The 15,055-nt window shown below is 41.2% G+C and overlaps 1 protein-coding gene across 1 annotated transcript in view; it reads right to left on the reverse strand.

Annotated features, from left to right (window-relative positions):
* Nucleotides 1-13,071: 13,071 nt before the first annotated feature.
* PPP1R14C (protein phosphatase 1 regulatory inhibitor subunit 14C) overlaps nt 13,072-15,055 on the reverse strand; it is a 121,734-nt gene continuing 119,750 nt past the window's right edge. The window contains exon 4 of the mRNA XM_077283057.1: nt 13,072-14,889. Coding sequence (XP_077139172.1) covers nt 14,815-14,889 — 75 coding nt within the window. The 3' untranslated portion in view covers nt 13,072-14,814. The remainder of the gene's footprint in view (nt 14,890-15,055) is intronic.

Consider the following 15,055-nt stretch of genomic DNA (forward strand, 5'->3'; position numbering starts at 1 on the left):
GGTATCGGCCGATACTTTCCGATACCGATACTTTCCGATATCGGAAGGTATCGCTCAACACTACCCATAAGATGCTCCATACAAAAATATGCCCAATATAATGCTCCATAAAAGGTTAATGGTGGCCCCATAAGATGCTCCATATTAAAAAAAATACCCCATATAATGCTGCAGAAAGATTAATGATGGCCCCATAAGATGCTCCATATTAAAATATGCCCCGTATAATGCTCCATAAAGGATAAAGGGAACCTGTCACCCCCAAAATGGAAGTTGAGCTAAGCCCATGGCATCAGGGGCTTATCTACAGCATTCTGGAATGCTGTAGATAAGCCCCCGATGTATCCTGAAAGATGAGAAAGAGGTTATATTATACTCACCCAGGGGCAGTCCTGCTGCGGTCCGGGTCCGATGGGCGTCACGGTCCGATCCAGCACCTCCCATCTTCATAGGATGACATCCTCTTCTTGTCTTCACGCTTCGGCTCCGGCGCAGGAGTACTTTGTCTGCCCTGTTGAGGGCAGAGCAAAGTACTGCAGTGCGCAGGAGCCAGGCCTCTCTGACCTTTCCTGGCGCCTGCGTACTCAACAGGGCAGACAAAATACGCCTTCGCCAGAGCTGCGGCATGAAGACAAGAAGAGGACGTGATCGTAAGAAGATGGGAGGTCCCAGACCGGACCGCGACGCCCACCGCAGCGGGACCGCCCCTGGGTGAGTATACACTAACCTCTTTTTCTCATCTTTCAGGTTACATCGGGGGCTTATCTAGAGCATTACAGAATGCTGTAGATAAGCCCCCGATGCCGGTGGGCTTAGCTCAACTTCCATTTTGGGGATGACAGGTACCCTTTAATGATGGCCCTATAAGATGCTCCATATTAAAATATGCCCCATATAATGCTGCTGCTACGATTAAAAAAAAAAAATTAAAATGACATACTCGCTTTCGTCACTGCCCCTCAGTGTCACTGGCTCTCTGCAGTGACTGTTCAGGCAGAGGGCGCGCACTAACAACGTCATCGCGCCCTCGGACCTGAACATCACAGCCAGAGGACCCGGAAGACAGCACAGTGGTGGAACGAGGACAGGTGAATATCGCATGGCTCACCCTCTCCCAGTCCTACTCACCCTCCTGGCGCTGCATATCAGTCCCTGCATCTCGGGCACCAGCATCTTTCTTCCTTCTTGTGCTGAGCGGTCACGTGGTACCGCTCATTAAAGTACTGAATATGCGCTCCACGCCTATCGGAGTGGAGACGCATGCATATTTATTACTTTAATGAGCGGTACCACGTTACCGCTCAGCACAGGAAGTTAGACAGGGAGAGAGATGCCGACGCCCGATGAAGGGACTGATATGCAATGATGACTCCAGGAGGGTATGTCATCTTCTGCTCCTCCCCCCCCGCTGGCAATGACTCGTGTATAAGCCGAGGGGAGTATATACGGTAATTAGCAAATACCCTGGTAAATAAATAGCAATAGTGCATGAAAATAATAGAGTGCTTGGTTAACATAATTTTGATCAAAAAATGTAAAAGCCATCCCACCACATCACCGTGACCCTATTCAGGATGGTCCTAACCTCTAATATTAAAACCCTACTAATTATGAAAAGATGTGCATGCGGATAAGGACTGAGACCCCGCTAGTGGACACGCACGATGGGGAACAACATGAATGTACTGTTCTTTCCTGAGCTGGACATAGGGTCACTGTGATGTGGTGACATGGATTTAACTTTTTTTTTTTAATCAAAATTATGTTAACCAAGCACTATATTATTTTCATGCACTATTGCGGTTTATTTATTTACTACAGGGTATTTATGTTTTTATCATGGGCTTTGTCTGTTTAGTGGCCAGTGTGAACATGCGCTTACACGCAGCATGTACACCAACTTATATTCCAGTTCATCTCTTTATGTAACTAACACAGTGCAGTGGAACTGAACTTTATCTTGTTGAAGACCCATTTGCTACAGTCCTCACTGCTCTGCTGGATTGCATCATTATTACAACATTGGCTGCCTGGAAGAAGGAAGCGGAGTGGAAACTGCAGATGTGTTGGCCATTACACAACACACTGATAATACCCCTTTCATGTATGATAACCAGGGGGCAGATACTCATGCAGATCAGTGTCTGGCCCATAACTCTGAATAGCTCATTTACATATAAAAACATGGGTTTATACCAATAGCTTTCTCATTATTAGTTCTATTGAATTGAAGATTCCGTGTGTGGGATATGCATTCCATAATCTATAGCAGCTATTTTATAAATTCAAATAGAAATGGTAAAACCCCATTACCCAATAATAGCAACCCCCCACTCGCAAACACCTTGCTCCGTCTTTGGTGTGCAACAAAAGAATACAATTCAAGTACAGATAAGGAGATTTCCTGTTAAAGGGAATCTGTCACCTCATTTTGCCACTATAAACTGCGGCCATCGCTATCGCTATTAGGGGCTTATCTACAGCATTCTGTAATGCTGTAGATGAGCCCCCCGATGTACCTGAAAGATAGGAAAAACAAGTTAGATTATACTCACCTAGGGGAGCGGTCCGGTCCGATGGGCGTCGCAGGTCCGGCTCTGGCACCTCCCATCTTCATGCGATAACGTCCTCTTCCTTGATTCTGTTGCGACTCCTGCACAGGCGTATTTCTCTGCTCTGTTGAGGGGAGGGCAAAGTACTGCAGTGCGCAGGCGCCTGAAAAGGTCAGAGAGGCCCGGCACCTGTGCACTGCAGTACTTTGCTCTGCCCTCAACAGGTCAAATCAGTACGCCTGCGCAGGAGACGCAACAGAAGCAAGGAGGATGACAACATCGTATGAAGATAGGAGGCGCTGGACCAGACCGTGATGAACATTGGACCCGAACCGCACCGGACCACTCCTGGGTGAGTATAATTAACTTGTTTTGCTCATTTTTCAGGTTACATCGGGGGCTTATATACAGCATTACAGAATGCTGTAGATAAGCCCCTAATGGCGGTGGCAACAGTTTATAGCGGCAAAATGAGGTGACAGATTCCTTTTAAATCAAACCAAACCCCGCCTAAATAGATATCATAACTCACAAAACCAGAAGATTGAAGTAACTTCTATTGCCAGCACATTTGTAACTACTGTCGGGCATCTTATCCAGTCCCCCTATATTTTCACAAATTGACTAACAGCAATTCTGTGAATCCCAGCCCCGTAGTATGAATAAATCATAAGTCACTGCGGGGCTGGGATTCACAGGCAGGGCGTCCGCACAGGTGCAGTCAGCTAGACTGCATATGAGGACAGAGGACGGGCAGCGCTCACTGCGCCTGCCCAAGGCAGGAGAAAAGAGCGCCGGCTCATTTGAAAACAGCGGTGAGGAGGCGGCGCCCGACGCCAAGAAGATTTGAGTGATGGCTGTGTGGCGTCTGCAGCAGGGGGGAAACGCCGGCCTCCTTGACTGAAGACAAGGTATGTTGGACAAATTACAAAACTGATTGTTTTGGCAGTTACAGCACCCAGAACTAAAAGAGCCACATTGTCAGAATGCAGCATTACTGGGGGGGTGGGGGTGACAGGTTCCCTTTAAGTTAAACTCCTGCTCCAGGTGATCAAAGGAGCAAAGATGATCATCATCAAGAAACAACTGATATACATACTTTAACCCCTCCCTTCTCCACTCCCCAAGTCACTTTAAGTGCAGTAATTCCCTCAAATTAGTGTTATCCAAATGGGCGTGTACATCCTGCAGTCCTTCATTCCCAGTCACTTTTTACAGGTTCAGCAGATTGTGTACTAGGGCGAGGGTGGGAAAGTGTCTCGAATTGTGTAACAATTCTAATACATTTGTAACTCCCCTCAGATTCTTGGGAGTTATCGATCCCGCCTCCAGAGTCCACTCCAAGGCCTAGCCTCTAAAATGCTGAAACTGGGAGGCCAAATAATAACCCCATATATTAGGAAATGATAACCCCTCCCCCCCGAACTTTAGGTAACTGGAGTTTTTCCAATTTTATGCTAGGTATAGGTCCCTTGCTTCCACAGTAGATCTCTGAATACATTGGGCATTTTTTAACCAATATTTGGGGATCGAGATTGGGGAGTTATGTAACAGATGCAAAATACATGTCATTAGGCACATTTTAATGAGGTTCGTTCTACCCAGAGCTGATAATGGCAATTTTCTAGAAACATTCACTTTACCGCTCATCTTGGTTCCCATAGGACTGAGATTAAGCTGGATATAATCCTGTGACTGTTTGGTGAAAAAAAATCCTTAAATATTAAAATTTCTGTACCACGGATATATGTGACAGCCCTTTGCAAATAGACTTCTCATGTCTAAAGGTAGTAAGGTGGACTTTGTCCACTTTATAGTTAGGCCTGATAAAGTCACAAATATTTCAATATCATCTATTATGATTGGGATGGAGATGTCCAAGTTGTTTATAAAAAAAAAAGCAGATCAACAGCACCCAAAACTATCCTTTCCTCTTCGTTTCTATATTAAAATCCCTGACTCCCAGGATGTTTTTTTAATAATACAGCCCAATGGCTCAATTGCAATAGCAAAGAGCAATGGAGAGAGAGGAAGCCTTGTCACGCGCCCCTAGATAACTCAAAACGATCCAACATTTGCCCTTTAGCTCTTACCATAGCAACCAGTGACTTGAACAAAAGCCCAATCAATTTCATGGAATTGGGACCAAATCCCATCCCCTTTAACACTGCCCACATATAGTTCCACTCAACGCTGTCAAACGCCTTAGTGGCATCTACAGAGACAATGGATTTATACATGGGGTAGGTCTGCGCTGCCTGCAGGTTTAGAAAATCCTTATGCAAATTAATAGGCGTGGATTTTGAGAGCACGAACCCAGCCTGGTCAGCATGAATGCTTGAAGTGATAACCATACTGAACCGAGTTGCCAGAATTATCGCTAGAATATTAACGTCAGATGTCAGCAAAGAACCAGGTCTATACAAGTCTGGGAGCTCTTTCTCTTTCCCCTCCTTAGGGATGACCACAGTTATAGCTTCTCACAGGGTTCTTGGAAGTCCCCCTCAAACGCATTATTAATCATTTCCATGAACTGTTGCCCTAACACCTCTTGAAATTGCTTACATACTTCTATAGGAAGGCCATCTGACCAGGGAGTTTTATTGTTGGGCATCTTCCTCAGAGTCTACCGTACTTCCCCTAATGAGAATGGTCTTTCTAAAAGTTTCCTTTCTTTATCCATCACTATCTGTAAGTCTACCCCTGCCAAATAGTACCATAGATCCCCCTGTGAATAATTGGCTTTTGAGGAGTATAGGTTAACATAGAAATCATGTAGGATATTCAATATTTTACCAGTTTGGGTACATATTTCCCCAGCAGTGTATTTTAAGAGGTAAAAATATTCACTTTCCATCGGCATCCGTGCCAAATTAGCTAGAAACTGCCCAGGCATCTCACCTTCCACATAGAACCGCTGCTTTAGGAACACGTGCTTATTTTCAACCTGCTCTAACGGAAAAAGCCTTAGTTGCTTTAGAGCCCTCTTCCACATTCTCTGGGCTATTATTTTGTGTATACAGTCGCTCAGTCTCCGGCACTCTTTCTTCCAGATCAAGACCCTTTTTTGGGAATTGTCCTTAATCAATTTCTCTCATAGGGACCCCCCCCTCAGAAATGCCTTCATTGTGTTCAATAGCACATTAATAGGAGCCAAGCCCAGATTAGTTTCAAAGAATTCCGTCAGCTTCCCCTTAACACTATCATAATCAACCTCTTTTGGCTAAAACTTAAGTTTCCAAACAAAAGGGTGCCTAATTCTATTATTGTCCAATTGAATCCGAAAGATTAAAGGAGAACAATCTGATAAAGATCTAGGAGCATACTCTACATCTGACAGAAACTGGACCATAGATGGGTTACACCAGATCATATCTATTCTTGACAAGGTATGATATGTCGCCGAGGCGCAAGAGAAAACCCCTACAGAGGGGAACCTTTTCCTTGCTCAAGTAGTTGGAAAAGATAGAATGTACATCATATGTGCCACTGTGCATCACGGATGTCTCTTGTAGGCCAACAATTGTGGCCTTGGATTTGGTAATGTAGTCAAAGGGCTTCTTTGATAAATCTCTTAAATCTGCAGATATTCCATGAAAGACACTTGGCAACTAAACCCATTTATAAAAAGGTGGGGAAAAAATAGCAGAACAAATTATTAATTCCATCTCATACACCAGCAAAGCCCAACCTAGATTAAACCAATACAATATTTCTCATTTTTGCACCACCAGAGGAAACCCGCGATCCACACTAATTGTGATAAACCAACCCTTACCAATAAGGGTTGGGTCTCTATGAAACACCAAGCCTTCCACTCCGCTCCCATGTTGTGTGATCAAAAATAGAATGTCCTCAACAAAACACTCCATCAATCAACTACTGATGTTATTTGATTTTTATGTTGTAAGAAAAGTATGTACATTGCCAACTGAACAGTTGCTATCTTGTTTTCTAAGTTTTTTTTCTCTCAACAAAAGTTTTGATTAAAGAAAATAATTATAGCAGTTGTGCTTAGCGCAAAAAAAAAAAAAAAAAAAGAACTCACCGTGTGAACATGACCTAAGGCATTACTCACATCAGCACTATATCTTCCATTCTTAATGACACATCTGAGAGATTTGGTTTGAAATTGTTCCAAGCTAATTCTGATGAATACAGAAGATTTAGAACTGGTTCATCAGGTTTCCTTTTCATTTTTGATATATATATATATATATATATATATATATATATATATATATATATATATATATATAATTAATATTAATCTTGCTGGCAGAAAGCAATAGTTGGCTAGCACTGCCAAGTCTCCATGTACCGTATGTCATGTATTACTATGTACACTGAGCATGTATGGTGCAAAAGCTCCCTTACTTACATGCCATACGAGTCCATAGAGATTCAGTATTCAGAAGTGTGCCCTTTGTCCTTTTAGCCTCCAATTGCCTAATACATCAGTGAACAGACCAAACAAAATCCCATTCAGTATCCAGTGAAACAAATATGTGACAAATGTCATATAGCCATTTCAACGGCACTGGGTGCTACTGTGGTAGGGATAATCCTTCACAATTTTCTAAAGAAAACAACATAACTCCAAAATGGCAAATAAAATAAAGTTTGTTGCTCTATTGAGTCATCAAGCTTGTTACTCCACAAGTGATAAATTGGCCATCATTACAGTCCATATTAGACCTTGATCACAGCGCAACAAGTGCATAGACAGCACTGATAAAACTTTTACATCTGCTCTATACATGCTTCTGCTCCTTTTCTACTTGGGTATGACCAAAGTCCAATGTGAACCACATACAGTAATGGCTAAAAGTTATTTACGACATACAAATGTATTTTACAATGTTTGCTGCCTCAATGTTTATAGACATTTTAGCAGAAGTTTCTATGGTTGCTGAAGTACAATTATAAGCATTTCGTGAGTTTTTCAATTTTTATTTTATTGACAAATGCATCAAGTTTATGCAAATATTGAATGTTTGTTTACAGTGTCAGCCCTCATTTTCGAAGACTTCTACAATTCACAGTGGCAGCTAGATATCAGCTTTTGGGCCAAATCCTGACTGATGACAACATTCTTGCCTATTCAGTGCTTGTTTAGTTTATTGCAATTTCTGTATTTTTGTTTGTCTGCCAGCTTTTTTGAGGTTCTCAATGAGATGTATGAAGTTTCCTGGCAATGGACCTAAAAATTTCAATGTTTTGTTCACCAAGACATTTCATTATCACTTTTGCCTTGTGACATGCTCTCTATCATGCTAGAAAAAACATGGTATCTCCATTCTTTATTCATGGCTGTGTCCTTAGTCAAAATTGTGAATTAGCTCTTTCCCACGGATTAAAAGCAACCCTGCAAACAAATGGTATCAGGATGCTTTGCTGTTGGTATGACACAGGACTCATGGTTGTGTTGACATTTTCTTCTCTGGACAAATATTCTTCCAGATATCCCAAAAAGGCTTAAAGGGCCTCATCCCAGAAAAGAACGTAGTAGAGGGATTGTACTGAACAGGACTGGTATAAAGTTTTTGTATCTGATGAAGCCCCCTTCAGACGGTTTGGGACATAGGGAAGTAGAATTGTCCAGAAAAGAAAAACAGAGCTACCATAAGGCCTGTGTCATGCCAACAGTAAGTCATTCTGAGACCATTCATGTGCAGGGTTGCTTTTCATTCAAGGGAGTTGACTTGCTCACAATTTTGCCCAACACTGCCATGAGTAAAAAACAAAACACAAAAAAGTCTTCGTTACTTACCAGTAACGGTATTTTTCAGAGCCCATGACAGCACCACGAGAGGATTCGACAGGAAACCTACAGACAAAAGTGCGGCACCTCTCCCATGCATCAGTTGGATTACAGAGCCCGAGAGGACCTCCATGATTAATGACAGAAATATATACAATACTCTAACCCAATAATTTCACACACGTGAAAACTTACAAGAGGAAGAGAGGAAATCTAAGGGTCCTGTCATGGGCTCCGAAAAATACCATTACCAGTAAGTAACTAAGATTTGATTCTGTCTCCCATGACAGCACTACGAGAGAATTACAGAGAGGTAAGAATTTCCTTAGGGAGGGACCACAGCCTGCAGCACCCTTATACCAAAGGTGAGATCTGAGGAAGCACGCACATCCAACCTATAATGTTTCTAAAAGGTGGAAGGAGAAGACCATGTAGCTGCCTTACATATCTGGTCTATTGAGACCTCTGACCTCTCTGCCCATGAGGTTGCCATGGCTTGAGTGGAATGCGCACTCAGACCCTCCAGTGACGGCATGCCACTCAATATATATGCTAATGAAAAAGCCTCCCTAATCCACCTAGTCAAATTACTTTTTTCCTGGCCCCCTGGAAGGACACAAACAAGGAATTATCCTTTTTCCAAGGGATTAGTGACCGATAAATACTGTAACAGGCGCCTCAACATCTAGAGTATGAAGCTTTATTTCCTTCTGGTTAGCTGGATTGGGGAAGGAAGAACTATTTCCTGTGACCTGTGGAATTTGGAGGCTACTTTGGGCAAGTAAGCTGGATCAGGCCTAAGTACCACCCTGTCCTCCAGGAACTAGGTATATGCAGGGAGTCTAGAAAGAGCCTGGATAACACTCACCCTCCGAGCCGATGTTAATGCGACCAAGAAGGCTACCTTAAGGGAGAGCACCTTTACCGAAGCCGAGTCAATGGGCTCAAATGGAATCTGTCATAGCCATGAGAACTAAGTTCAAGTCCCACAGCATAATTCTTTCCTTAAGAATCAGCTTAGATCTACTTGATGCTTTAATAAATCTTGCCACCCAGTAATTACCAGCGATATCACAGCTAAATAAGGCCCCAAGGCTGAAACTTGGGACTTTAAGGGTACTTTTGGAGACCCATTTCCAGACCTTTTTGAAGGAACTCCAGAATTTGACCTATTGTGACCCCCTCCCCACCTCTAAATTCTGAAGTAGCTAGAAACTTCCTCCAGGTCCTGGCATAAATCTTGGTGGTAACTACCTTCCTACTCTTTAGGAGAGGGGCTATCAAATTGGGGGAAAACCCCTTATCCCTCAGTAATGACCTGTCAAATTCCATGCCATCAGTTGACGCCCTGCCACACGTGGATGGTAGACTTGCCCCTGGGAGAGGAGACCTGAATGCTCCGGCAGTACCCACGGATCGGAGACAGACATGGTCTTTAGCAACGAGAACCATGCCGTCTTGAGCCAAAAAGGGGCAATCACTATAATTCTTGCCATGTCCTTCCTGATCTCCCTCACCACTAGAGATAAAAGGACTAAGGGGGGGGGAAGGCATGACTCAGGTTGAAGTCCCACTCTATTAAAAAGGCATCTACCACCAGTGGCTTCTCTCTGGGGTTGAGAGAACAGAACCGCATTACTTTTCTGTTCTTTCTGGTGGCAAATAGGTCTATGTCTGGCTGACCCATCATCCACACAATCTGGTTGAAGATGGCACTTTTCAGCGTCCATTATCCCTGCCTTAGTAGGTTGCGGCTTAAAAATTCTGCCCTGATGTTGTCCTTTCCGCTTATGTGGCAGAGCCGTCAAACTGAAAATGTTCCTCTGCTACTTGGAATAGTCGCTCTGCCACTTCCATTAGGGGTCTGTACAGAGTTCCACCATGGTGGTTGATGTAGGCTACTGCAACCTGTTTGTCGGAGAGGATCCTGACACGATGACCGTGTAGCGATATAAGCAGCTGCCTGAACCGACCGGCCGGGCATCTGACGATTCTTTTCAACCTTCACAAGTATGTCTAAGGAAAGAGTTCCCGTCAGGGAGAGGAAACAACTGATGAGTGGGAGAGGTGCCGCCCTTTTAGGTCTGTAGGTTTTCTGTCCCTGAAGGGCGGATCCCCTCTCTCGTGGTGCCGTCATGGGAGACTGAATAAATAGGATATAAACTTACTCAAAGAGCAACTTCTCCCTATGATCCCAAAGCAATTTGGTGATGAACAATGCTTTTTCCAGCATGATAGAGCATTGTGTTACAAGGCAAAAGTGTTATCTAGATGGTTCTATAAACAAATATTAAAGTTTTAGTTCTGTGGTCGGGGAAACTCCCCAATTCTGAATTCCTTTGAGATCTTTTGGTCAATCCTCCAACAAAAGCACTGAAATTGTGAAAAACGCCAAGCACCGATTAGACATGAATGGGTTGCCATCCATCAAGATTTGTCCAATCAGTGGATATCCAGAATACCAGGGCAAATTGCAAGTCTTGAAAAATAAGGAAAAGGTCATGGTTTCAGGGTTTCTTTAGCATTGCACAGTATAAACTATAATACTAAGAAAATACTGAAAACATAATCTGTTCGTGAACTTTCAGGACTGGACTTAGGAACACTGATTTCAAGGCAGCAAAATATAGTACCATGTGTAACAATAGGTAAACTTTCACAATTTTCTTAAGGATAATGATTATTCATATGTTTTGCAGACAATCAACACTTAAAACTTACTATAATACAGTAAGTATTTTACAGGTTAGCCTAATGTCGGAATGCCTACTCTGCATCAGAAACGCAACCTCCCTTTACAATGAGATTACCATTTCCCTCCCTCCTCAGAAATGCCAATAATGTATCTCCTTTGTGTCGAACCATCCAGTGAACTCACAGCTGTCAACATAAATGCCCAGGTTTTCATCACACCTAGCAAGAAAAGTGAATAGTGTGATTGTAAATATGGCTAAAGGCTTCAGGCATTACTAAACAAGGAGTTTCTCAAACAAAAACAAAAATGTCATCTACAGTATTGTATATCAATTCAGACCTACTAGTAGAATGCCTGAGAAAATAGTAATACACCTGCTACACTACTTGTACTATATTTATTCATAGGCATGCATGAGATTCAATGCGACAACACAGCTAATGTTTTGTAAGTTCATGTGCATGCATATGTCTTGATATACAACTGCAATTGACTCCAGAACTATTGGTAATGATATTTTACAAACATTTTCAGTTTTAGTCATTTTATTTGTCTTTCTGCTTTGGTGAATTTTTCACCAAATTTAAGCAAATGGCGCAAAATGATGAATTTGGTGCAAATTTAAAGACGCTTTTTTTTTCCCCTTTGCTTGTAGAGGAAAATTAAAAATACTTAGACAGCTCCAGAGAGAGGACATATGACCCTTACATTGAACATATGGGATTAGATATAACTGGGGAAGGGAGAAAAAGCTGACACTTGAATCTCAATTGAAGTAGGAGCTCACATTCAACATATGAGATTAATTATAACTGGGGAAGTGAAAAACAAGTAACTGGGGAACTGAAAGTTGACACTTTAACATCTATTGAAATGGGGACTTCCTGTAGTGGCCAGGCAATTACAACAGGAGAATTGCTTGGAGAGACAGCCACTAAGCTTGGAATTCGTTTATTCAGAGGTGGAGAAGTACGCTTCCAAGGCATGAGCTTCCATTGATCAAAGCACAGGTCCCAGACTTTTTGGAGCCAGTGATGAATATTGGGGTTTGCATCAATCCGATTTTTATGGGAGATACATACACTGCTCAAAAAAAATAAAGGGAACACTAAAGTCCCACATCCTAGATATCACGGAATTAAATATTCCAGTAGTAAATCTTTATTCACTACATAGTGGAATGTGTTCAGAACAATAAAACAAAAATTATCAACGTAAATCACAACTATTATCCGACGGAGGTCTGGTATTGGAATGATGCTCAAAATCAAAGTGGAAAATGAAGTTACAGGCTGATCCAACTTCAATGGAAATGCCTCGAGAAAAGGAAATGATGCTCAGTCGTGTGTGTGTGTGGCCTCCACGTGCCTGTATGACCTCCCTTCCTCTCCTGGGCATGCTCCTGAGGCGGCGGATGGCCTCCTGAGGGATCTCCTTCCAGACCTGGACTAAAGCATCCGCCAACTCCTGGACAGTCTGTGGTGCAACATGACGGTGGATGGTGCGAGACATGATGTCCTAGATGTGTTCAGGTCTGGGGAACAGGCGGGCCAGTCCATAGCTTCAATGTGTGTGTGCGCGTGTGTATGTAGAGATATAGATTATATATATATATATATATATATATATATATATATATATATATATATATATATATATATATATACATACATACATACATACATACATATACATACATATATACATATACACACACACACATATACACACACACACATACACAGTGCTACGTATAGAGAAAGTCGGTCTCCTATGAACGCCAGTTTAGCGCTGTGCTTGTTATGACCAGTCTCCTGTATTCGTCAGACTAGTTTGTCATTGCAACCTATCGGCAACCCCGCAATCTTAGTCACAGGCACAAAGAATGAAGCGCCACCCTGCCAGCGCTTGCTATATGCCACCAAGAGTCTGGCAGAGGCATTTAACAGATTAAAATAAATGTAAATCATGTCGAGGTTAATTTTGGTCAAAGTTTGCCTTATTATCCCACATTGCTGATTAAACAAATACTAATAAAATAAAAAGCAGACAAATTACAATTTGACACAGTCAGTGTTTTATTTCAGCAAGTATCTTGTAAATAAAATGGTCAACAATACAAAATAAAACTAAATAAAATTTGTCAGTAAGGAACACTGGAAAAAAAGAAAAACATTCTAAAGAGCACCGTTTACATATAATGCTTTATTGGCATTGGCTTCTGTGCGATATTCCTATGCGAAGAAAAAATTAAAGTTATACTACCATATCTCACACACACAAAAAAAGTTGCACTATGGGTCAACCTTGCAAATATTGCTATAAAATCATTTAACTTTGGCAGAACCATAGAAGCATTACAGAACAAGCCTATTTTTAATCGCAGTGCTTTAAAGCTGTCAAAGAGGGTGTATCAGCAATTCTGAGACTTCAGTGTCTAAAAAAGTATTCAGGTTGTTATTTTCTACAAAAAAATAAAATTATAATAATATGATTGCCATCATCTTCAGTAACACTTCAATCTCATGGAATTTGTGATACATCCTCTTTAACGTCATTTCAAATATCTTCAATAAAGTGCTGGTAATAACCTTACCCTATGTTAACGATGAAATGAATTGTAAACCTGAAAGGTCCTTATGATTTTGGATTTAAAAAAAAAAAAAAAAAAAAAGGTACCCCCTTTGGCAACATAATGTAAAAATGTTTTTTTTTTTTGCTAAAGGAAACATCCACACGTACAACAGCTTATTTCTAGGTTTTGAAAGACACTTGTATCTGTAACAAAAGAAATGAAAACATTCAGAGGTATTGGAGTGATAGTAAACCCATTACAGTGTTTGCCCTTATTCGCTTCTCCATGAAAGAAAGATAAAGTAGAAAAAACAAAAAAACACACAACAATCTGACACAGATAGAGGGCCAGAATGGCAAAATCTACTACAGAGATTTACTTGCACCATTCTTAAATAGAAAAAAAAAAAAAATTATATATATATCATATTTTGTTAAGTGACCTTTTTGCATAGCATTTAAAGTTGTGTAAATCCAAATGCAATTATTTTTTTATTTTGTGTTTATTTGGGAACTGCAGTCTGGTTTGCAATTTTTAGATTATGGCCAATACAACACAAGTTTCCATGTCAGAAGAGCGTATATTAAATATAAAATACAACTGCCAGGCTTACAGCAAACAGCCTTCTTTGGTGGCTGCTGCAAAATAAATTACATGGTAGCCGTTGAGACAAAAGACCGTGCACCCGAAGAACACAGCTATTCAAGTCCACCATGACGATAACTACTTCTATGAAGAGACTAGGTTATAGAGGAGAACCAAAGACTGGAGTAACAGCTATAATTCTGGTGTTTTTATGCCTAGACTACTGTAACCTTCAGCATTAAACATCAGAATCAGGCTGATGGGATAAGTCCGTGTGAACAGATCCGAACATAGTAAATCTTGCAACTCTGGATCGAAGCTTGGATCCACAAAAGGTGAGAAATACTTCACTGCTGCATTTCTTACACTTCTTACATAAACATCCTCAATGCTTTAAAAAACAGTTGAATTATATTTTTAAAGGGCAGTTCCAAACATAATTGATGAGATTACCCCCCACAAAACAAAAATGTAATCAAGAATTTATTTTAATAAACTACCACAAAAACAAGTATTCTGTTAAGAACTACATCTTGGTATATCCCACCCACCATAAAACAGCAATATGTAGAGTTCTTAAGAAAGTTGCCTTGAAAGAGCTTGTGGTCTTGTTTCTTTTGCAACAGAAGTGGTCATGACGAATTTATATATCTTTTTTTTGAGGTGGACTCAGCTTCCGCATGCCTTGTATCCTGGACAAAAGTTGGTTGATAAAATCCTATAGAGTGAAGAAAAAAAAAAAAAAAAGAAAACACAATCATCAACCACATGTCGAAGTTCGGATATACAGTATGTTACAGTACATCAGATAAATCAGAGGGGCTTTTTAGGGCTAAACTAAATTACAGTTAAGAAAATGTAAACTCGTAATTTTTCACTTGCGC

Source organism: Ranitomeya variabilis, chromosome 2 (genome assembly GCF_051348905.1).
Source record: "Ranitomeya variabilis isolate aRanVar5 chromosome 2, aRanVar5.hap1, whole genome shotgun sequence".
Lineage (NCBI taxonomy): Eukaryota > Metazoa > Chordata > Amphibia > Anura > Dendrobatidae > Ranitomeya > Ranitomeya variabilis.